The sequence below is a fragment of the Hypoxylon fragiforme genome (assembly GCF_022984875.1).
Source record: "Hypoxylon fragiforme strain CBS 206.31 chromosome Unknown GGS25scaffold_7, whole genome shotgun sequence".
NCBI classification, from domain to species: domain Eukaryota; kingdom Fungi; phylum Ascomycota; class Sordariomycetes; order Xylariales; family Hypoxylaceae; genus Hypoxylon; species Hypoxylon fragiforme.
In genome coordinates, this window is record NW_026054762.1 from 2,625,225 (window position 1) to 2,648,759 (window position 23,535).

The 23,535-nt window shown below is 48.0% G+C and overlaps 6 protein-coding genes across 6 annotated transcripts; 4 read left to right on the forward strand and 2 right to left on the reverse strand.

The window, feature by feature from the left end:
* Positions 1-226: 226 nt before the first annotated feature.
* On the reverse strand, positions 227-2,499 carry GGS25DRAFT_386257 (MFS general substrate transporter). Its single transcript, XM_049258309.1, has 3 exons — positions 1,481-2,499; positions 1,330-1,420; positions 227-1,257 (listed from the first exon to the last, which is right to left on the reverse strand). Exons 1-3 carry the CDS (start codon positions 2,019-2,021, stop codon positions 411-413), a joined length of 1,479 nt encoding a protein of 492 aa, XP_049115017.1. The 5' UTR covers positions 2,022-2,499; the 3' UTR covers positions 227-410.
* A 24-nt stretch (positions 2,500-2,523) lies between these two features.
* Positions 2,524-4,715, forward strand: GGS25DRAFT_500953 (FAD-binding domain-containing protein). Its single transcript, XM_049261881.1, has 4 exons — positions 2,524-3,003; positions 3,066-3,282; positions 3,344-3,732; positions 3,805-4,715. The coding sequence occupies exons 1-4, from the start codon at positions 2,827-2,829 to the stop codon at positions 4,435-4,437; spliced, it is 1,416 nt and encodes a 471-aa protein (XP_049115018.1). The 5' UTR covers positions 2,524-2,826; the 3' UTR covers positions 4,438-4,715.
* Positions 4,716-6,355: 1,640 nt separating this feature from the next.
* Positions 6,356-8,432, forward strand: GGS25DRAFT_500955 (uncharacterized protein). Its single transcript, XM_049261882.1, has 2 exons — positions 6,356-6,577; positions 6,644-8,432. Exons 1-2 carry the CDS (start codon positions 6,525-6,527, stop codon positions 8,280-8,282), a joined length of 1,692 nt encoding a protein of 563 aa, XP_049115019.1. The 5' UTR covers positions 6,356-6,524; the 3' UTR covers positions 8,283-8,432.
* Positions 8,433-10,510: 2,078 nt separating this feature from the next.
* GGS25DRAFT_533434 (uncharacterized protein) lies at positions 10,511-11,301 on the forward strand (the record flags this gene model as incomplete). Its single annotated transcript, XM_049265674.1, has 2 exons — positions 10,511-10,885; positions 10,999-11,301. 2 exons carry the CDS (start codon positions 10,511-10,513, stop codon positions 11,200-11,202), a joined length of 579 nt encoding a protein of 192 aa, XP_049115020.1. The 3' UTR covers positions 11,203-11,301.
* Positions 11,302-14,620: 3,319 nt separating this feature from the next.
* GGS25DRAFT_386687 (Arginase/deacetylase) lies at positions 14,621-16,541 on the reverse strand. The gene is made up of 7 exons (XM_049258312.1): positions 16,191-16,541; positions 16,037-16,133; positions 15,893-15,983; positions 15,747-15,830; positions 15,443-15,672; positions 14,952-15,370; positions 14,621-14,878 (listed from the first exon to the last, which is right to left on the reverse strand). Exons 1-7 carry the CDS (start codon positions 16,320-16,322, stop codon positions 14,747-14,749), a joined length of 1,185 nt encoding a protein of 394 aa, XP_049115021.1. The 5' UTR covers positions 16,323-16,541; the 3' UTR covers positions 14,621-14,746.
* A 3,057-nt stretch (positions 16,542-19,598) lies between these two features.
* On the forward strand, positions 19,599-22,889 carry GGS25DRAFT_524027 (uncharacterized protein; the record flags this gene model as incomplete). Its single annotated transcript, XM_049264525.1, has 1 exon — positions 19,599-22,889. The coding sequence occupies one exon, from the start codon at positions 19,599-19,601 to the stop codon at positions 22,887-22,889; it is 3,291 nt and encodes a 1,096-aa protein (XP_049115022.1).
* Between the last annotated feature and the right edge of the window lie 646 nt (positions 22,890-23,535).

Sequence of the window (23,535 nt, forward strand, 5' to 3'; positions counted from 1 at the left end):
CTGCTTTCTTGAATACTCCAACTTGAGGGCTCACAAATGCCATTCGTGAATGGCATTAAGATGGTTATTCATGATAGCATCTTGTTCAAAGACAAAAAAAAAGTACCTATTTATAGATCAGGTACCTAGGATCTAAAGATGTGATCATAGATCCAGGGGTGCATGAAAAGGGGTGGGGTAGAGTAATTTCACTCAAGCCAAGCCTACGACTTCACAGTTAAAGCAAGTTCTTCCTTAACAAAACAACTTGTATTACTTCTTTTCCCCCAGATTCCGAAGTCTTGTCGTCCTAATACATCTCGTACCTAGCTTGTAGGTCCTGACTGAGATGATTGTCACAGTCAGGGTATCATATCAGCCTTGGTTCAGATGATATCAATACTAGGTAGTTACATTTTACTGTATTAGCATTAATGCTGGTATTTGTAAGTCGTAGCCCTATCAGAGAATTCCGCTGAGTCCGCAACTGATCCATCCCGATTCTCTTGCTTACTCGATTCGCGGCTGTAGTAAATGTACCTAAGCACCCACCATAAGCAAAAGGATACGCATATCGCTCCAAGACTCCAAGCGTGCCCAAGAGTATAGCCAGGTGCCATAGTCTGCGGATATATCTGGCCCGAGATAATGCCGCCAACGTTACCCACAGCGAAAGCAAGTCCAAGTGAGGCTGCTCTCTTGCCGTCGGGTGCGGTGTTAGTTGAGAGCCAGGCTATGTTCGCACCGCCCATCATCCAGGCGCAGGTAGCAATCAGGAAGCACGCAAAATACTTCACTCCCACAGAAAGGTGATTACCTCCTAAAAGCATTGAATAGCCTACCATCCCTAGTGGCGCGGCGAGGACACACACTAAGAATCGTCGTGCGAAGCGATCCGACAGATAGCCACACACACCGTATATAACAGAGCCCCATAAGAACACCGGAATGCTGAGGTACTGAGACTGCTCAACACTGAAGTTAAAACCATACCTCAAGATAATGGGTAGGAAGACACTAAATCCATATAGGATTGTGAGACACATAACCTGAATCAAGGTGTGTAACCAGGTCTTGACGTCCTTGATAGCCATCATAAACTCGGCGCGTGTGTAATGCCCCTGTCCACCGCTGTATGATTCAGTTATTTCCGCGCGCTTTCGCATCACCGCTCGATCGTCCTCATTGAGGAAGTAAGCAGTGGTATAGGACCTTGGAATGATGAAGTAGCAAAGAAAAGCTACCGCAACGGTTACGGAGCCCTCGATGATATATAACCTAGGTTGAAGTTATGATTTAGCCCCATGTGAACCATCCTCTCAGCCGATCTTCTTGAAAAGTTGAGCTCACCATCGCCATCCAGGGTACCCCGCCTTCCCGTTCATGAATAGGATGCCGTAAGCAATCAAGCCGCTGAATGCACTTGAAATGGCCGAAGCGACTATAAACCTTAGGTTAGCAACCCCTATGCTCAACTTCAGCTCTCATGGTCCGGTCTTACTAAACAAGTAACTGATCCTAAGCCCAATTTCCTCCCTCTTATACCAATTCGCCAACATCAAGGTAAGACTCGGCATCAAGAAGCCCTCAAACATGCCCATCAACAAACGACAAGCCGCCAGGTCGCCAAAGTTCCTCGCGAAGCCATTGCCCAAGCACGCCAAACCCCAGCACGTCGCCGCGGCGGGGATGACTCTGTAGAAGCCGACCCTTTTCGCGATCAGCGCGGCGGGGAACTCGGAGAGGATATAGAGCGGGTAGAAGAGCGATATGGCGGTGTTGAGCTGCGTGCCCTGCAGGTTCAGGTCCCCGATCATCCCCTGCGTCGCGGCGAACCCGATGTTGCCCCGGTCCAGGAACGATATCAGCTGCAGCACGATGAGGATCGGGCAGATGTACAGGTCGAGCTTTGCGACGACGCGGATCTCGCGGCGCTTGAAGTCGGCGTCTTCGCCGGATATCGTCGCGGTCTCGATCTGCTGTAGCTGCGCATCGAGTTCGCGCTTCGCGGGGGCGTCTGAGGGGTCATGGGGGACGGCCATGGTATTGATTGCTGTGCAGGTAGCTAACAAAACAGAGCCATATTTCCGTCTCGAAGGATTCGATCCTTTCTTATAAGAACCCTAATAGGACACAATTGTAGGGATACCGAACTACCCCGACGTTCCATCCTTTCAGCTCGGCAATAAATTACGTAGCATTGTCCGTCGGCAGTCCATTTTGGTCCAATCTAGACAGCTGCCAAGCCCTTAACCTCTACATATATCGCCGCCGCGGAGGTCGACCGGACGGGGGTATATGTACTATGTATGTACAGGTCGCACAGACTGGTAGCCTCCTAACCTAATATGTTACAGGAGCTAGCTGGAAATCAAATCCGCCAATCATTTCAATTTGGTGACGCTGTTGAGTTGTTTGTTTGGTTTGAAGCTATTCGCAAATGGAGGGGTAGTTATTGAGATGGGCACGTGATACCCTACCAAGTACATCACCAGGGTTACCTAATAAAAGGTTCTCTTTAATTCGAAGTTCGTCCTACCGCCTCCAATGTTGGAGTGATATGCTTTTGGCCACTGCTGGCATACTGCATTTCGTCCAATCCTGCTATACTATTTATGGTCACTTGGGCAACAACAAACGTACTCTCCCTTACTTCCCTCCTAATAAAAAACTCGGATTAGCGGCATGGGGAATAATCCGCACCTGACCTGTCTTTGGTCTACTTCTTCATTGTTGGCCTCGTCCTTTATGTATCTGCTAGCCTACCTAGTAGGTACTAGATACGTAGTATTCATCTTCTGCTAACATTATGAGGTGTAACTACCACTAGCAGTAGCAGTAGCAGTAATGGCAGATAAGTTCAATATCCTCCACGATCTCAGCCCCTTGCTCTCACCTCAGGCATCCATTGTCCTTCCTGGTGATATTGCCTTTTCCAACCTCACAAGCAGATGGAGAGAATACCGAGCGCCAAACATCTCTGTTGTCGTGCAGGTGGCTACTGAAGTAGATGTCCAGCAAACTGTGAGCGATTCTATAGAAGCGGGTTGGGCATTTTTCATTTTCTCACCTTTAAGTAACCATAGGTCCAGTATGCAGCGAAGCACAATATCCCGTTTGTTGCCAGAGCCGGAGGCCATGGCGCAACTGAGGCTTTAGGTACCGCAAGTCATGCCATCCAAATCGACCTTCGCGCTCTGAACGAGGTCATCCTGTCAACGGATGGTACAACTGCCACCATCGGCGGAGGCGCAAACGTGAAGCATGTCGTCAATACGCTGGAATTATTAGGAAAGCGGACGGGTAAGCTTCCTCATATGCGCCAATAAGACTTCTCAGGAAAATCCTGATGATGAATCTGCAGTGACTGGGACTTGTGACTGTGTTGGAATGTCTGCACCTATCTTGGGAGGAGGCCATGGCTGGCTTCAAGGCCAGTACGGTCTCATGGCTGACCAAGTCGTCTCGGCCCGCCTAGTGCTCCCGAATGGTGAGCTCATCACTGTATCCGAGAAATCCGAGCCAGATCTTTTCTGGGCCATCCGAGGCGCTGGGCACAATTTTGGTATTGTGACGGAGTGGGAATACCGCGTCTACGATGCCAAGCCCAAGTTGTCGTACGAGATATTCATTTACTCTGGAGACAAGCTCGAGGCGCTGTACAGTCTAGCGAATAATATGCTCAAAGACCAACCACCAGAGCTCATGCACTGGGGATACATCATCAAAGTGGCCGAACTTGATCCCGAACATGTGAGTAGAGTCTTGTCAAAGTCTATCGCACATACGTCCTACATTGATTTCACTAAACTGAGTTCATCGTAGCCCATCCTCTGGTTTATCATCATCTACGATGGCCCCACGGAGGCGGCGCGCGAACACACCAAACCATTCCATGGCATCGAATCCATTACGGTCCAATCTGGCGAAGCAGCGCTATCCGAGCTTTCCGCGCTTACCTTTCAGGATGAAGACGGGCCGGGCTGTGCCTACGGGCTGACCTCTCTCCGCTACCCAATCGGGCTGAACTCGTACAACATTGCCGCCGTCCGAAAAGTATACAACGAGATCGACTCGACGTTCCGCGCCGTCCCCGAAGTCGCCGGCTCCTTCTTCCTACTCGAGGGCTACTCGACGCAGGGCGTGCGAGCCGTCGACCCCGCCACGACAGCGTTCCCGCACCGCGACGACAGGATCGTGGTGACTTCGTACATCCAATACAAGCCCAACCCGGCCATTGACCCTGTCGCGCAGGCGTTCGGGAAGAAGCTACGGCAGTACTTGCTCGATGGGAGCGATGATCCGGCACACCTCCGGGCCTACGTCAACTACGCCAATGGCGACGAATCTCTCCAGGAAGTTTATGGCTGGGAGGGCTGGAGGTTAGAGAGGCTGAGGAAGCTGAAGAAGCGGTGGGATCCTAAGAATGCGATGCGGTACTACGTCCCTATTGAGTAGGGACGTCTGAGCCTAGGACCCCCACCAAGGCACTGCAGGAGATGTAGTAGTTAGTCTACGAAGTTTGATGCTTTATATTCTAGCATTGACCCCTTTCCTACACAGGTCTTTTTCATCGTCGTCTACTGTGCTGATCTATACGCACTTGGCAGCTACAGGTGGGTGAGACTGTGCTCAAAGACTGGAAATATCAGGCATGGCTTCTCGGTTCTTTGATAATAGGTATATTCCAAAGTTATCTAAAGCAATTACTAAATTGATTTACATATTCAAATGCAGATAAGGTGCCTAAATACATGAGTTGTATGCTCCAACCTAGTAGGTTACGACCTCCTGATAGTCAATTTTATTCTGCCCCTAGCCCTACCCCTATCCCCACCACTATGTAGTAGCTACCAAGGATCCATTCATAGTTCTTTCTCCTCCTTCTCCTCTTCTTGTTTTGGATAATCATATTCCTCTGTCGAGAAATGACATTCGCTACGCTCCTCCAGATCAACATTCAGTTCTTTCAAGGAATCGAGCCGAGAGCGGAAACCCTCATATCCGTGCTCCAGTTCTTTGCTCAGTTTCAGTTCAGTCATGGGTGGCAGGAGAGACATCTCCTCGAGAATCTTGTTGATTTCCCCTCCAGCAGCTCCCAGATACGACGTCGCCTTTTCCATCCGTAACACATTTCTATTGAGTATAGCAACGTGTTCTGGGTCTGCCTCAGAAAACTCGTCCTGTGGGGGCTCTGGGGAACTAGGTGCCTTTTGAGCATACGGCTGCCTGGGTGAGTGGTAATCTTGGGCTTCGCGATCTCTTCTCCTCGCTCTCCTATCTCGTGGCGTTTCCAATGACGAGTCACTTTGTTCTTGAAAGACAAGTTAGCAAATAAGTCTGATGTGGTTTACTTTATAATCGCCTACCTGAAGGGGTTTCCTTCCGCCTCATCTTTTTTATCCGTTTGGCTGTATTCTTTAGTTTTAGCCCAACCTTCGTCATAATCATAGCATGAACATTTTCGCCTTGCATGTTGAAGATTTGTTCAAACCCGTCAAGACGTAACTGCCGAAGCAAGGGGGCCTTATCGACATGCAAGTAACTCAAGTCATTCCTGTAGAGAAAATCCTCAAATATTTCATTATGGTCTTTATCCCAATAGAAGGTAATGCTGGAGATAAGGTCTTTAGCCTTCGTTCGGCCCCATACAATCGAATTGGGAGTACGGATCGGGGTGTCCATAGATCCCTTAGAATTTGTAGCCATTAGCAGATCTACTATATTCGTACTTGGAAGTGACTGTAAACTGCTTAACCTAGGTACGTGTCACAGTATGCTATGTGAATTAATTTGAGAATCGTGGAATTCAGCAAGTTGAGGAAAGCCTTCTCTCTTTATATGGGCTGCCTGTTCAATGCATACCTAGTACCTATTAAAATCTATGCTATGTGATATGTCAAGATCAAATTCAGACGAATAGGCCTGGTAATGACACATCATGAAACTTGTTAGGCCAATATTAATACTCTTTCTATTAGCAGATATATCTAAGTCTTACCCTACCTAGTATGTAAGGACTAAAGTGTCAAGAAGAAAGAGCCATGTCTGAGACTGCGATTGGGATGAAAGAGAAAGGAGAGTAATGACACGATAACTTGAGATCATTTATGTCAGAAGCATTTCTTATGTTTTAGGTATATAAGTTCCATGAGATTTCTTGTCGTTAATTGATCATCACCCCCTTTTTCGTATCTCAGTAAAAGAATAACTACATCCAGTAGAATAATTTTGTCTTGATATATGCAGCGATCCCAGATGTCCAGCTTAATGAGTTGGCGGGTACCGAAGTACATTGAAGCTTAACCTACATTGAATTGTTGACCAATCATCATATTCGGTTGCCAACTGTTATTCTTACCTCATCAATCCAGGCATAAATGGCCCCACTATAATCATATTACGTTACGTCGCTTCCGATTTCCGAACTTCTCTGATACATACCACTCTACTTTTTACCCATCGCAACTCATTCTATGCCTCTTCACTATTCCGTTCCGTTGTATCCTCTCAGATCAATCTCAAACTAACTTCACACTATCTAAATGACATCTAGAGTAGGCAAGGCCAAGGTTAAATCCGGGTGTCGCACTTGCAAGTAAGTCGCGTTGTCCACCATATACCCATCTGCCCTCTCGTTTGATTTCATTGTTGATATTCAAAGAGTTCGGAGAATCAAGTGTGATGAAGGCTGGCCCGTGTGTACTCGGTGTGTCTCCACAGGCCGGGTCTGCGAAGGCTACGGAATATGGGGCGGGGGTGGGAATCAGCTCGATCGACGTTCCGTCCGTGCCAATAGCAGCACAAGCTTGACGGGCTTCTATGCACCAACGCTCCTCCATGCTGTGAGCAAGGAAGAGAGTCGATCCCTCGAATGGTTTACCTACCGAACCGCCTTCAAACTCCCAGGTGCTTTCAGATTTGACTTTTGGGATTCGCTTCTGTTCCAAGCCATATCGAACGAGACCGCTGTCCTGCAAGCCGTTCTAGCCCTAAGCTCAGCTCACAAGGCGGAGCGCTTCACTGTTGCCGCTTCAGATGCGGAGCCTGTTCCAGATGAACAGGAGCAACGCACCTTGCGCCATTACAGTAAAGCGATTTCTTCTCTCCAGCCTCATCTTTTTGCCAGGAATCATTCGTCTACCCGTGTTGCTCTTATTACGTGCCTAGTATTCATCATAATGGAGTTCCTCCGCGGCCATTACAGGACGGGCAACCTCCATCTTCAAATTGGCTTGAGACTTTTGAACGAGTCCCAGGCTCGGTCAAGTGCAATCGATAATTATAGTTTATTTCTAGAATCATGTTCCAACTCAGTCGATGCCTCGATTATCCAGGCCTTCATCAGGTTCGATGTGCAAGCAAAGTTCTTGGGTCATGGGTCGGAGTACCTAGACTTGATGGGTGATGATTACACGTCCGAGATTCCCAGTCCAAGCTTCACATTTCAATCCAACAATCAAGCAAGACAGCATTTAGACAGGCTGCTCAGCCAAATATTCTTCTTAACGAACAAATGTCGTGGTCAAGAGCTGCACCTGGGTCGAATATATCCTAGTGCCAACTTCCTCGACCAACAGAAACGCATTAAAGCGAGCCTTGCCGCGTGGCACCAAGCATTTAAGGTCTCCACAGCAGTCTTAAAAGACAAGAAAGTAAACACGAATATGATTGCGTATTTAATACTCCATGTATATTACAGGATCGCCAAGATCATGGCCGATACTTGTGTATGGCTATTGGACGAGTCGAGATATGATATGCATACGCGAGAATTCGAATCAATAATGGAGCAAGTGAAACAAATACGCACCTATGCAGACTCACCAACCACTGGCGGCATAGGGCACTTTTCCGACATGACTAACTCTGTGTCCGACCTAGGCGCGCTCCCGGCCGTCTATTATGTCGCTGTGAAATGCCGGGTCCACCGAATCAGACACGACGCTCTTGAGTTTCTAGATGGGATGACGCATAAAGAAGGGATATGGAGTGCCCCTTTATCTACTTGTGTTGCCCGCGAGGTCATCAAGATGGAAGAAGGTGACTTCTATAATGAAACACATGGAGATAACGACGTGACTTTATATGGCGACTCCAATAAGGAAGGTCCAGACCCTCCTCCTCACCAGCCGACCCTGCTTGGCTTATACAGGTTGCATGATGTTGAGATTGACCTACCAGAAGGGTATGGAGGGTCAAGTATGGTGAAATACAAGAGAAGATTGCACGACTGTACGTGGGAGATAATTGAGAGAGAGTACGTGTACGATATGCCAACCAACAGTTGGTTACCGAAGTAGAAAGGGACCAAGTTAAGACGATTAATGCAACCGTCAAGTCAAATGCAATTGAAGAAGTTATTCTTGGAAGTATTTATTGCAACAACCTGCTCTGAAGTTTCTCAGCCATCCTGCAAGAGAGCAATGAATACTATTAAAGAAAGAAGTGATCATCTGAATATCTTCCACCTTCGTGCCTGACATCATTCAATCACGCCCCCCGGTTTCCGTTCCGCGATGTTCTGGAAAATGCCCTTGTGTATGCCGGCAGTGCACACGCAACTGAGTCCCACCTCCTTATTTAGTCTCGGACAAGGCTGGGTGTCTCCTCCACCCGCTCCGAATGCAACCATAAAAGGGCCATATCAGGGAGCTCGAATCTTACCCCATCCACCCAAAGGGAGCTAGCCCATATTCCACTTACCGGTTTCATCCACCGCAAACTTGGCAGCTAACGCTACCTAATGTGGCATGTAGGTCAACCTAGCCCTTTAATTCGGTATTGTATTGTACCTAACATGCCTACTATATGCCTAGGAAAGGTAGGTCAGTAGGTACTAGGTAGGCACCTACTTGAAAAGTAGGTGTAGATGTTTTACTACCTACCTACCAGGTGAGTATGTACCGCTGTGTGCCCCTCAAAGGTATCCACAATCAGTACCGGTTGGTATGCACCTACATATATAGGTACCTACCTACCTAGCTTCGAATAACTATACTCCGAGAAGCCCCTCGGGCTTTTTCCTTGTCCATGGATATAGATACTAGGTAGGTTAGATAATAAGATAGATACCGACCTAGGTAGTAGATATAGATTATATGGAGTCGACTGAGGCATGTCTAGCTGAAAGACGAATGTCGGTCTATGAGTTTAGTAATGTTTCATGGCTCTGATTAGAAATCCGCGCGGTGGTTTCTAGTTTAGATTGATTAGATTACAATGTGGTTCCAAGACCTGGGGGAGGAGTAGTGAGTTAACGTTAGCAAGTGGCCCAGGTGGGTAATAAGGCATGACATGCGATGCGTGTGAGTCTTGATTTAGCATGACCTCAATCTATTGGCATGAAGAAAGGTCGTTCGGACTTGGGCAAGCGTTAGTCACAGATACGACTTCACCTTACCATATACAATGCTACGTGCTAACTAATAGGTAGGTATCATGGAATTTTATCAGGACCGGAGGTAATTATCTAGGTAGGTAACTTGCAACTATGGTAACGGTTAGTCAGGTAGGAAACATACATACGTGCCTGCCTGCTCACCTCACCTAGTCTGAGGTAATAGGAGATATCTCTGTTCTTGGCTTGGTGGTTGCGGACTTGGGTTCCAATTCATACCAAAATTGCGTCGACCAACACCCGAATTATCATCGCCAGTCCACGCTGCCTATACCAGATTCAGATCTCTTTACATGGCCCGCCTTTGGGTTCGGTGCGGAGCAGATCTTAACATACTACCTGCACTACACTACACCTAGGCCTCCTATGACAGCTACACTCCATGCATGTTTTATTTATTATGAAGCTGTTTGTAAGCGAGTGAAAAGCTTGTTGCTACCGTGGTGAAGGCAAGTAATTAGGATGAATTTGACGATTGTCTGGGCCAGACGCCTTAACACCTCCAAAAGCGCCAAGCCGAAGTGTAGTATCCATGTTAAGGCAGAGAGACCTATCAATAGGTATTCTGGCCCTCGATTTGAGTGCTACGACCTATCCAGGCATATACATGAACAGGGATGTATCTCTGTTATAACCTACCGACTAATCATTTGACAACCTTGGAAAGACAATATCTGGTAAACCTCACAGCAACCACATTAACAACAGCATCATGATCGAGCTATGTACCTGACTAGTTTGCATATGCCACCTCCCCACCCCGTCCGATTATCAGATGCTTACGTCTCATCCTTCCAGCTGCTTAGAAGAGCAGTCGTAAAATGGAGAGGATTCTTTTTATTAGGATTCCTGCATCGGGGGGCTCAGAGGGTAGCCTGGCCCCATAGAGCAACAATACACCTCGGCTACCCGCGTCGTGTGTTCTAGACCATTCCTTCAAGTCACTGCATACCTGCCAGGTATATATATATATATATATACTTCCATGCGCAGGACCCTGATCTCCCAGGCGGCAGTCAACGGAACATTTATCACCACCTATTACCTACCTTACCTGCTGTCGATCATTGGTACGGCACCAGACACCTACTTGCCTACCCACATAGCACAACCAACCCAAAACAACCAATCATGAAGTGCCTCAGCACCTTCTACACAGCGCTGTACGTCGCGGCCTCGACCTCCGTCGTCAGCGCACAAGACTTCTCCGGCTCGGGGGAGATCCACATCATCAACAGCACGGACTTCGGGTCTGCGACGCCGGCGGAGAGCATCGGGTGCCTGGACGTGAACGGGGCCTTCACCACATCCCTCGACTCCGGCTGCGCGACCTTCACGCGCCTCGCGCAGTCGCCCGGCACCGTCTCCACCGACGCCGGCAACTGCAGCTTCACCGACGCCTCGCAGCCCGCCAACACCGACAACCCGTACGGCGCCAACTCGTACGCCTGGCACTGCCGCCCCGACTTCGCGGCTGCGGCTACCGATTCGCTGTATACTGTCAAGGTAGGTCTTGCTTCTCCTCTCTCCTTGCCCCTTCTTCTTTCCCCTATCTCCTTTTTCCTTTCCGGTTTTGAGTGGTATGATGAGAGCGAGAGAGCTAACGAGAATCAACACAGGGCTTCAACTACCCGTTCCTGTGCCACGGCGACATCAACTGCTACTACGACGTCAAGAACAACATGATCAGCAGGAACGGCACGGCGCCGGTGTGGGGATACGTATGGGGGTCGCGGCAGACGACGATTCCGGCTGGACACTCGCAGGTGCTATGGTACTGGAAGCAGACTTCTACTGATGCTGCTGCTTCGGGGGAGTCGTAGGGTTTAAGACGGTTTTTTTTTTGCTAGCTTTTCTTCCTTCTCTCCCCTTTTTTCTTTTAGGGTAGTTAGGGCATTGTAGGTACTTTTGGTTGTTTATTGATATAGATGGATTACCTAAGCTTTGACGTTGTTTTGATGACTTGAGTGTGACTCGTGAGGTACCTATATACAGTCCAGTAAGCATTATTAGGTAAGATCTAGGTGTTCGATAGGTTTTTTGGTCTTCGTTCTTCAACAAAAAGTTGTTCTTGAGGAAAACTTGTTTCGCTGTAACCTTTCGCCCCCTGGACCATATAAGTGATGCCCGGAGAAACATATCCCCCCTCATCAACGTTTGACCAAAGCTGACTTATTGCATAAGTTTTATAGGTAATCAAGTGGTCTAATGTAAGCGGTATATTCAGCCGCAAAGTAACCTTGACCACATCCATAGCCCTGTTTGTTGTTTTCTCGGGAGGCTGCGGTGCCATTTCTTCTTCCTTCGCCAACTTCCCAAGCTGCCTGGTCCCAATGCTACGGCTAGAACTTTCAACCGTGCCTTTCAAGGTGTTGGCGCGACGGGTACCGACTCTCTGACAGTGGTGATCCTGTTCAGGTAGTCCCCGCCGAGCAAGTACGTAGTTTATGGCAGTGGATCTGTGGCAGTGGTGTCAGTCGCTAATGTACTCGAACTGGTCGTCGGTGGATTGATCAACGATGATGGTTCGTGTCGATGAGCTTCCTCTTCATGTGGGGTCAGCCCAGACAGTCTAGTACCCTCGTTGCTAACCGTATGTTGTAGTTTTCATTTTGGCGCTCTCTTCAGATTGTCTGCGCAACCAAACGCCTAAATCAACCCGAAGGATTAGTATGGACATAGGCGAATTTCGGCAGATTGGATTTTCTTGGAGCGGTACCCGTGGTTGCAGCACCCATGTTGTTAGTCACTGTGCCGCTCAAGGCACGTGTTTAGATTGGATGGAACTCGGGCCTGACTATTGACCTTCTCGTCTTCTCCGGCTGCGATGGGTCGGATTCCTAGCTTGGGAGCGATTCATTACGAAATAGCAATAACCAGAGTCGATCTTTCCACAGACCTTCCTGTTCAACACAACAGTCGTGGGAATGTTTGTGTATGTTCACTAATCACCATTCCTTGTGTATTCTCGCTAACTCCCCACTGGTGTTGTTTGCAACTAGTGGGAGTCGCTCTGCTGTCGGCATTGAATGGAATCGACTTTCCACCTGCTAGCTTAGGGTATGAAGCCATAACTGGGCAGGGATACCTACCTAGACATCACCTTCTCCATTCTTCTCGGAACCTCGTTCGCCATAGAGCTACGAGAGATCGATACGTGCATCCAGCACAGGATGGTATATACATTCTAACATATCTCTAGGCTACTGGAAACCGTTGCTCGCAAATGTTCTACGCCCGGCGACATTCGACTCGGGTACGATACGGCACAAGTTCAGCTCAATACCAATGAGCTGTAGTAACCCTGAGGCTTGAAAATCGTAAAAGCCTTAGAGACTAGTTAGTCATTTTCGTCTTTTATCAATCATTGATTGATTAACGGTTCTGTTCCAAGAGTTATAAGGGGCCCTAGACTCGACTCGGTGTGTAGGCTCCTTGTTAACTTTTCAGCTCGCATGTGAGTTAGTTAATCGTAGAAAAGTATAAGAGTTGAGTTCCTCTGGTGCTTGGCAAGTCGTTGCTAAGACTTGTGCCTCATCAATACGTCCATGGATCCTTAACCTGTTCCTCTCCAAGGCTGAACAACAAGCAGAGAAAGCCTGCGTATATTGTGGCTACTAATTTGAAACTTTTACGATATGGATGAAATCCGTCCTAGAAGATACCAACTACATTAGGTAGCTATAATGTTGACGAAACCTAATATCGTATCAACCGGGATAGTACCATAGGCCATCAAAGATGCGATGGTCGATAGGGTATTGGCGAAGGTACGGTACAAAGTTCACATATCTCTAGGGTATCCCACGGCCCGATCTCGAGCCGGCTTCGCTCTAGACCTCTTTTAAGGGTCGGTGCCGGAAGCACAAGGCTGAGCTCTCGACGCTTCATATGACGTTGATGGGCCGTAGCAGGTTGGTTAGGTAGGGCGCACGTTTCTATCGAGTATAAGCGTATAGAAGCGAGATGAGAGCGCAAGGCTTCAAAGCATAATGATACATCTATACGAGTACCCACCGTAGGTTAGACATGCATTTATTTGGTATCCCATAAATGAGCTATGTATGTACAACACCTTCTACAGAATTCACAACGCGTTATTGTCGCGTCAAGGTAGGCTTCAATGCCTACCTAGGTACTACCACGAACTGCGTCTATATAAATTTCCAGGTCGGGTATCGCACAGATCGGGTATTGAATAAGTTGTAGGTTGCCATGGTTAGCCTCAACTTCATAGGCCAGGGCCTGAGTGAAAGGAGTGGAATATGGTATCTCGAATAGCGAACGCGCTCAAGCCTTTTGACGGGCGAACGCGACGCAGCGTTACTCTAGGATATACCGGCGAGAACACATTATAACAGAATATGCTCTATAATGGCCGAGCTACCGCAGCCATCAACTCCAAGCTAAACTACAAGGTAGTAGCTGGAGGATATGCTGGGTATAGATCCATAATGTGTAAAAGAAGGATCAAAAAAAGAGAAGAGAAGTTTGACGAGATTTTTATAATCGGTAATCTACCGCGCTTACTAGCTCTCCCGAAGTTAAGCCGAGTTAGCCTCTGGCTTGAATTTTCTTGGATTTTCTTCGGTCTATTATTAGTCCGGAGGATACTTAGACTATATTTACCGTGGTCTGTGCGCTGATACAGTGCATCTTAACTGTCATCAAGCCCCTGAGTAAAAGCATTTCTCTCCTGCTTAACTCTTCCAAAACTCGAATCATCAAGAGACAAAATTGATGTAAAATCACAAGACAATATTATGATGATATGCGCGGCCTTTAAATTGAAGTAAAATAACAATACGACAATACTACTAGCCTCAGCGTTAAAGTAGATATGACTCTAAAGAGACAGGAGGCAATGTTGAGCAAGGTACCATGACAAGGTCAGCTCATTTCTATCCGTCTTTCGCCCTCATCAGTATCCCAATTATTCACACTCCACGAAGCGCCACGATACCAAAATTTCAGTGGCAAGGATTTATATTCAATAAATACACTCTGCCATATGATATGGAGTCAGAGTGTATACAACTGTTGTTGTACATAGCAGTAACGTATATCAGAGGTAGCGTAAACCCCGAACCACCCCCCCTACAAACCATACCATGAGGCAGGATCCCAACACAAGCACCGCTTTTCCCTTTCCCGCCCGCCATCACACCAGCCGCCTTGGCTAAAGTACAATATCATTCATATCAGACTTAGCCGTCCCTCCAAAACCGACTCCAATCCAATACTCAAACCCCCTAAACACCCCCCAGAGATCATTTATCCTCCGAGCTAATACTTGATAGGGTACTTTATAACAAGCCTCATAGTTCATAGCTCATAGCTCACAGCTCATAGCTCACAGCTCATAGCTCATAGCTCGTTGTCACCCCTCTTAGAAACCATTTCGCTAAGGGGTCCCTTCTTGAGCATAATGCTCATGATCTCATACAACGCATCGGCAGCAGCCATGGTGGTGTGTTCCGCGTTGGTGTCGTAAGCAGGCTATATCTCACGCGTCAGAAAAACCCTCCTTAAAAGGGGAGAGAGGGAAAGAAGAGAAAAGCTAGGTACTCACAGCAACCTCCACAACATCCGCCCCAATCAAATTAACATGCTCCAGCCCTCTCAGAATCGTTCTCAGCTCCCTTGTGCTCCACCCACCCGTCTCCGGCGTCCCCGTCGCGGGGGCGAAGGCCGGGTCCAGGGTATCGATGTCGAGGGAGAGGTAGACGGGGTTTGTCGTGCCGACGCGGTCGATGATCTTCTTGATGATGCCCTCGGCGCCGATGGTGTCGATCTCGCGCGCCTCGACGATCTCGAACCCGCAGTACCCGTCGTTCTCGTAGTCGCTGGGCCCGCTGAGCGTCGTGCGGATGCCCGCGTGCACGTTCGTGTCGTTGGCCAGGAGCCCTTCTTGCGCGGCGTGGTAGAAGTACGTCCCGTGGTTGATGCTCGCGACTTCGGAGGGGGAGCCGCCGAAGACTTTGGGACGCCCTGGAAGAACGGGTTAGTGGGTTCGGCTTTTTGGAGGGGGGGGGGGGGGGGGGGGGGGGGGGGGTGGCTTACAGGTATCCAAATGGCTGTCGAAGTGGATAACCGAGACGGGACCGTATGCGCGGTTGATCGAGCGCAGCAGCGGCAGAGTGATGGTGTGGTCACCGCCGAGGGTAATGACCCGCGGCAAGGTCTTGCCCTTCTTCGCCGGGCCAAGCTTGTTGGCGGCTGTCTTCGGTGCGCGAGACAGGATGTTGTAGTGGCCTTCTTCGATCTGCTTGAGGGCCCATGAGTTGTCATACCTAAAAGCCGGTTAGTATGAGATTCAACCTTCTAGATTCCCTTGGAAGGGAAGATCGGAACGCTTAAGCCATACGATGTCACTGGGATGTCTCCACAGTCGAGGACCTTGGCCCATGAGTTAAAGGGGTTCGTCTCGAGAGGTACATTGTATCCTCCGCTATAGAGTAGCAACGTGTCAGCTCACCATACACGTTCATATGGATGAGGAGGGGTCTTTACTAGAGATTGAGACGTCGGGATCCTTGGCGAATACCTGAAGGACCAAATCGTGCGCCTGGTCGGTACGAAGTGCCAGTATCGAAAGGAGCACCTTACTCTCCGTTAGCTAATATGTATCAGTGGGGGATAGTTCAGACAACGAACCAATGAAGGCGAGATCGTAATCAACATCCTCGAGGGTTAGGCAAGGTTGGTACGGCAAGCGTCCAAACGTAGAGATTCCAGAGAACACAGAGTCCGCCTATACTAGAGCATTAGAGCTAAGAATATGTTACGAATCTCTGCAAGTTATTCTAACCTGTGTTCCACCATCTCCGGGTAGAGTGTTATACCACAAGGACTGATGCGGACCAGCGAGGGTTTTCTGGTCGTGTGAGCCGTGGGCGGCGGTGGAGGCTACAAAGCCGAGGGCAAGGAGAGTCGTCAACATTATTCTAGAAGCAAAGGGTTCTCCTAATGGTCTAGTATATACAAGTCTGTACAGTCAATGAACTTGGAATTCACTTTTGGGGTTTGGTCACGAACACGCATACTATATACCTCTCTCAAGCTTACTGCGAGAGCGGCCGTCCAGACATTCGATTGGCAGCATATCATTATCAAGTCTGTTATGACATCAAAGCTAGAAGCAGGACTAGACCAGGGGCTACGAGGAGCTTATCGCCGATGATGTTCGTCCACTAAGAGAGAGATGCTGCGATCGACGTGTATGTATCTCGACGGGATGCTGAAGCTAAACATGCATGGTGGAGATGTCATCCAGACTTTTCTCGTTATGTAACAATAGCATTCGGGATGCGGGGGGGCCTATAGATAAAGCTTCAAAAGCCGACTGACTGGGTCAGACCTTGCATCTTGGACCTCTTATATCATGGATGTACTGTTATACTCCGTTTTATGTATGCCAGTGTTTGGCACGGCCTAAGAGAACTTGAGGATAGGCGCAATATGGTGAACGTATATTCCGATGTTTGGTATACTTTGAAAGACCTCTGACCGTGAGATAGATATGGCATGTCTTGAGTTTTGAACAGAAAGTGAGATGTGGTAATCCCACGTGGCAGGCTAAACAAACTTGGCGAGCAGACAACTAAGTAGATTGTCAACTGCCGGATCGGCCCCTCCCCGGCCGGCGTTGGATATATGTATGTAGGTATGTAGGTAGATATGTAGGTAGATATGTAGGTATGTATGTGCTGTGGTGATGATGGTAGCATTATTGGGACTATTGGGTAAGTCCTAGGCATTGAGATAAGGACAATGATTCGTGTCCACAACAGAATGATAGTATTAATAAATAGTATTTACCAAAGTTGTTAGGTAAGGAGGTAAAGATAGCTCATTTCAGTCTCACCTATCTCGCAGGATATGTTGAATTTTTGCAGTCGTCTTCGTCGATCTACCCGATTCGCAGTGTTTAAGTGGCATTCCCCAATCATGAAATACAAAAAAAAGGGGGGGTTAGTTCTTGGAGCTCAACTCTTATGCGGTGCTTGATGAATAATTGCCAAATTGGTACTAGCAAATCAACACGCGGGGCCTCGAACTCGACTTGTTAAAAGATTTCTAAAAAATATTTTAATAAATCTAGTTCCAGAAAAGATCTGAATGACTTATCATCCTTTCTCTTCCTTCTTTCCCGACGCTCATACATTGTGCAGTTCAGCCCCCACCACTGCCAAAGTATTGGGACCCGGGAACTTCCAGTATTGCAGTATTGCATCTTTATTCAACTGAGCTGATTGTGTCGCATTGGTAAATTGAAGAGGAAGTGGCGCACATATGTTCGGTCTGTGCCCAAGATCCTACTAACCTAGGTACATAACCTAGGTCCTGCCCGATTGACGAAGGCGATAATGGTACATGTGCTTGGGGGTTGTCCGGTGTTGCGCTATCTGATTCGCCTGGAGTTGGCTGCAGGTCAAAACAGGGTCTGGCATGAGGCCGAACAGCCTTGTGCAGCTCAAGGAGCTGATTTGTCCTGCTGACTTGGATGGCTGCAGCAGATGCAGCAAGATGGCTCATGATCCACTCAAAGCCCAGAGTTACTGCAGATGGAGAGAAGCACAGCAGGTGAAGAATTTCTCCCACACCTACTATACAACGTAACAACCTGCTTGCTTGGCCTCTTCCTTTTGTGTTGTCTTTGTAAGGGATAAGTTAATCTGCCCACCTATATACCTGCAACTCTCTCTATAGTATGGTACGTTTACCTACCCTTTTTTTTTCTTCCTTTTGGTTTGAAGTGTGTAATACAAACGACACCATTTCCTTTTTCTGATTTTCTAATTTTCTGATAGAGGATGAATCTTTGTACGAAATGCTTGATGTAACCAGATCCAAGTACATGTGTATGTGTAAATGTAAGTAGGCCAGGCTATAGATGTCAAGTATTTCAGTCGGATCAATTTAACCTTATGTACATACATGTAGAAGTCTCGATGTCCTTCAATGTTCTGGTGGCAGACTGTGGCAGTACATACATATGTAAGTATGTACACTATAGATGTGGGTACTAAGTACTAGGTATGTCTAACCACTCAAAGGAAAGAAAAACAGGAAATAACAGCGTACTAATGCTCATCCAGACAGTTACATATGTACTGAGTTACTACTATGTATGTACATACCCTACCTAAGGTACATTAGGTAGGTAAGTTAATGTATGTACACACTTAAAACTACATAACTTGAACTGGGATTAGCTGATGCCGTTTCCAGCCCCCCGATCTCCGAACTACCTACTACTATAGTTATTGTATGTACAATACATAGTACTCTGTATGTATGTAAGAAGGCAGGGGGTGTTAGAGGTCAATGGTAAATTCTGAATACTCCAGGCCTCTGACGTTGCTTCCTCGAGCCATTTCCTCCAACATACTGATTTACAAACTGGGCAAGTTCACTCTGTAGCCGCCGATACAGTAAAGCATTTTTACTGTCCACTCACAGTTGCGCATCTCATTTCATTCCTCCATCCGTCTACCCATCTATCCATCCATCCATCCATCCTTCTTCTATTCATTATTCGTTCTTTTTTTTACATCAGTTCAACTTGTGCACTCAAGCAAGCAAGTCTTCACTAGCAACAACAAATTACTTGCGTTTATTACGGGGCTATACATAACATATTGTCTCATTGTTATGCTTTTTATTTCACTTCCTTTTTTTCAAATGTTCCAGGAATAATACATCCAATGATTCTATCATGTCCTCCCACGTCCTGAGCCACTCACCTCTGAATCTGAATCTGAATCTGTCCCCCAACTAAGTTTGATTGCTGTGAGTGGACCAATAATTGCAGGTGCCATTAAATTCAACCGACCAGTCAACTACTAGGTAGTCAGCCAGTCAACAGTCAACCAGCCAGCAATTTCTAGGCAGGCAGGCAGGCAGGCAGGCAGGCAGGCAGGTCAACCTTTGCGCAGACCACGAAGCGTTGCCTTGCTTGTTTTCTGCATCGCGTAAGGGGTTTGCATAGGACAATAAACCACCCTCGGGGGCTGCGTCCGCAGACAAGAAACTCGTTTTATTACAATATACTCCAAAGCCTTTACCTTATTCTTTTCAAACCTACTTTGTCTTCTACCGATCTTTACAACCACCCTTACAACAATGCGAAGGGTTTTCTGGTCTGGTGCAACCCAGTCAAGTAGACATTGAAGGGTCGCCAACAATGATAGATACCGTTTCGTCCCAATCAACAATGCTCGCCTCTACTAAAACCATTCCGCCTGTGGCTTCGACAGCTCTCTATTTCGAACCTTTGCATGATCGCCCTACCCTCGGCAAACCTGATCAGCGCGCGTTCAAAAAGCACAAAGTACTCCCACGCCCGAGAGATGATCAGTCAGAAGTGACAGATACAAATCGATTTTCCGAGGATCTGTCTATCGATGCAACATCATCTCCAGACTCTCAGATGACAAGAAAAGCACCTACCACTCCGCCAAACCCACGACACGACGATAGCCCCAACGTCAAAGCGCCTGGCCCTGCTCTTCCACCTACCCCACCGGCGCATTCTCGCACGTCATCCGGTAGCCATTCGATCCGACCCTCTAGTCCGACATATGTTAGCACTCCGGTCCAGATTATTGCAAACGATTCCGTGAACACGACGCCGAGAACACCACCGCACCAAGCGAGCCCGCCTACTCCAGATGCCACCCCCCCGCAGCCCGAGCGCCAACCGAGAATTGCCCGTCCTGTTCTAACAGATCGGATTCCGTCCAAGGCGACAACTGATTCTCGTACAAATTCGTTCAGGACAGCACGCGAAAACCTAGATTCATCAGAGGAGGATGACAAGCTGTCAACTCCTCGGCCACCATTGGCTTCTAGGAGAACAAATTCTGGCCGGACATCTCAGAGCGTAGGGAGACAGATCTTTGTCGTGAAACAAAGGAAAGCGCCGGATGTAGGACTTGGGTTGGGCATTGAGCCGGATGACGATTTTACACCTAAGACGAGGCGAGAATTTTCAGCTTTTGACGGTGAATGGGGCTCTGCTAGCAAGGCGGATCAAGAATGGGACCGTAAATACGAAAGGAATGTCAGGGTGGAGAAGCAACGTGGCCAACCAAAAATCAATGGTCAAAAAGAAGAAGTGGTCGAGGATGTGACAATCACTCCCACCAACGCAACAAAGGCTTTACGATCCATGCCCCTGTCAGATCGACTACACTTGCATCCCTCACCACCTCCGGAATCCGCCAACAGGGATAAACGCTGGGCCGCGCCGTCTACTTCCGAGTCTTCGGCTGGTACTGACGTTAAGCGGTCCTCCGGTATGTCCTCAAAGTCTACTGTTTCTACGGTTGTGGAGGCTATTCTAGTTGGAACGCCTCCCCAGAGGCAGAAAACGTTGCGTCATGTCAGGAAGCAAACAGCTCTTAGAGATTCTGGCTCTGAGATATCACCTTCAAGCTCGTCGGCAAACACATCCTTTCGTCAAACGGAAAATATTCAACGCGCCAGGGTTCCCAGAAGGAGGGTCGATGACACTGTCCGAACGGAGAGTTATGCATCCAGCGGGACAGCCCATTCCATTGTAAGCCGAAAAGCTCGGCGAGAAGTATGGAAGAGCGGTGGGATTCCCGTGGTAGTCATTCCTGATCGAAGAGCCTCCATGAAAGGCCCTGGAGTACCATCACTCAGATCGACAAGCAGCCATCATTCCAAAAGAAGCAATAGTCTCGTTTCGGCTCCGTTATCAAGTCATTCTAAAGTGAAGGATCTAACGCCTTATTTTAATAAACCATCTCGGAGAGTTAGGTCAATGTCAGAATCAGAGAGATCGGTGATGGTGGTAGATGAGCTTACGATGGACTATCCCCCAATTGTTCCTATGCGCAGATCCTCCCTTTCAGCGCCAACAAGCAGAAATGGCTCTAGAACTGGGTCTCGAGCTGGGTCACTGACTACAGAGAGCCTGAAAGCACATAACACTTTTCTAGAGCAAGAAACCAAAAAACAGCAACACCAACCACCACAGGTTACTGTGAAACATGCTCCTCCCGTCGAGTATATGAATACTTATCCCGATCAGAGACATCTTCAACCGGCCCCATCCGTCGAGTCGCACAGAGATGTTCTCCAGGACCACAGGCCACTTGTGGATAACAACGGGGACCCCTTCTTTGGCAAACGGCTTACAGCGCACAACACCCCGTTTTCACAAGCATCCGTCGAAACAAACGGGACTCACTCTGCGGCAGATATTTCGGAAGCAATGGCGGTCAACATTTATCCACACCAAAATAAATCCGTTTTGATGGTTCATCATATGTCGAAACCCGTCGACCCTGTCGCTGCCGCAAACGCCCTGTTAAATCCGGATGCGTTCCAGACGGGAGACGCTACAGAAACAGGCAAAATCATAGACAATCCTAAGATTACGGCAAGTGGGCCAGATGGTGCTCCCGTGACACCTCCCCAACCACAATTTTCTATGGACGATGTAGACTCTCCTTTAAGGAACCCGCGTGCTCCTCCCGAACCGCCCGTGATCAAGTTCATTCCAGCGACGCCGTCTGGGCTTACTCCTGCTGGTGAAAAGGACAAGATGGTTGGAAACTATTTTGAAGAAACCCAAAAGCGGCCTTCTCTGGTGCGTCGAGCTTTCAGCCTTCGCAAGAGCACAGATAATATTCGTCCCTCTGGAATCCTGTCACGAACTCTGTCTCTTTCAAAGGGGATCCGAAAAGAGGCCGCCAAGAATTCGGCGCAGGATAAGAGCAAGAGTACGCAATTGCCACGGTATCCGACAGCTGACGATCCGCCGGCTGATGATTCGAAATTACATCCATACTGGGAGCCCGCCTTCGAAGATGACCCAGACGAGGAGGGTCACTGGGTTCATGATGTTCCTCCAGAAGTGGATGGAATATACCGATATCCACCAGCCGACGATTACCATATTTCCCGACGCAGAAGTATAAGCGAGCGAATGAAGCGTACTTTTGCTATATTGCCCATTGATGATGAGAATCATTATATAGCTTCCGGCCAGCGCAGCCCTGAGCGACGCACCCTCAGACGCACGCCAAGTGGTAGACTTCGAATGACGAAGTATCGTGATAGTTATAGCAGCCTTGATTGGAATGTTCATCGGCGCTCTCGCGAGTATGATTCCGAGGGAAGGCCATCTACTGCACCCGATGAACCTGATCGACGCATGTGGCAGGACGAGAAACGTGTGGACGACCGAGGACACAGGCTATTCCCCAGCTGGCAGGATAAACTCGAGCAATACCGGCCACAAAATCTACAGCGTCGACTCAGCGAACATCGCCGTCAAAAGCGCACCGAAGCCCTCCGGCAGAAGATCAGCAATCCACGCGAGGTGCGAGATGGTGTAGGCGAGGTTATTAAACGCAACAGTTATAAGGGCCCCTCGTACCAGACCGCATCACACGTACGTTCCGATCGAGATCTTAAAACACGTCGCCAGCAATCAGGGGTCCCATCACGCAGAGACCCCATCCGGATCTAGTCATATCTTATGCCCTGCATTTCCTATTGGTTCTAGTTCACACAGGTATATTGAGAAGCAGATTGGGGTCGATCTTTGTTTGGCGTAAGATCAAATCTCTGCCAAGTTCTGATACAGTCTATTATCACATCATGTGTTTTATTACCATCGCGGTCACTACCACTACAACCTACACAACGACCAACGTCCCCCCCTCTCCCTTTTAGTTTTAGCCACAATACCAGGAGCAGCCTACTGTTCCGCCTACCTTACGATGCATACGAGTTACGATACAAACGACACCATCATATCCCCACATTACGATTTTTCTATCCTAATTATTTTTCCCTTTGATTTTCTTTACGAGAGACGGATGCATGAACACTGGGCTAAAATGGAGGGAGAGGGACATGGTTATTTCCTTCAGGTTCTATCATGGATGATGCACAGGAGATTAAACTTGAGAAGGGATATGACGGGCTCATTTAAGAGAGACGGAATAGGAGAAAGGCAGCATGTGAATGATGATCTGTAACGGAAGAGCTTCCTTTTTTTTCTATCTCGTATCCCCCTTTTTCCACGTCAATAAAGTTAAGAAGAAGATGCGTACTGGGATACCTTGTAGCGATGAATGTTTTGCGTTCTTTTTTCTTTCCTATATTATGGG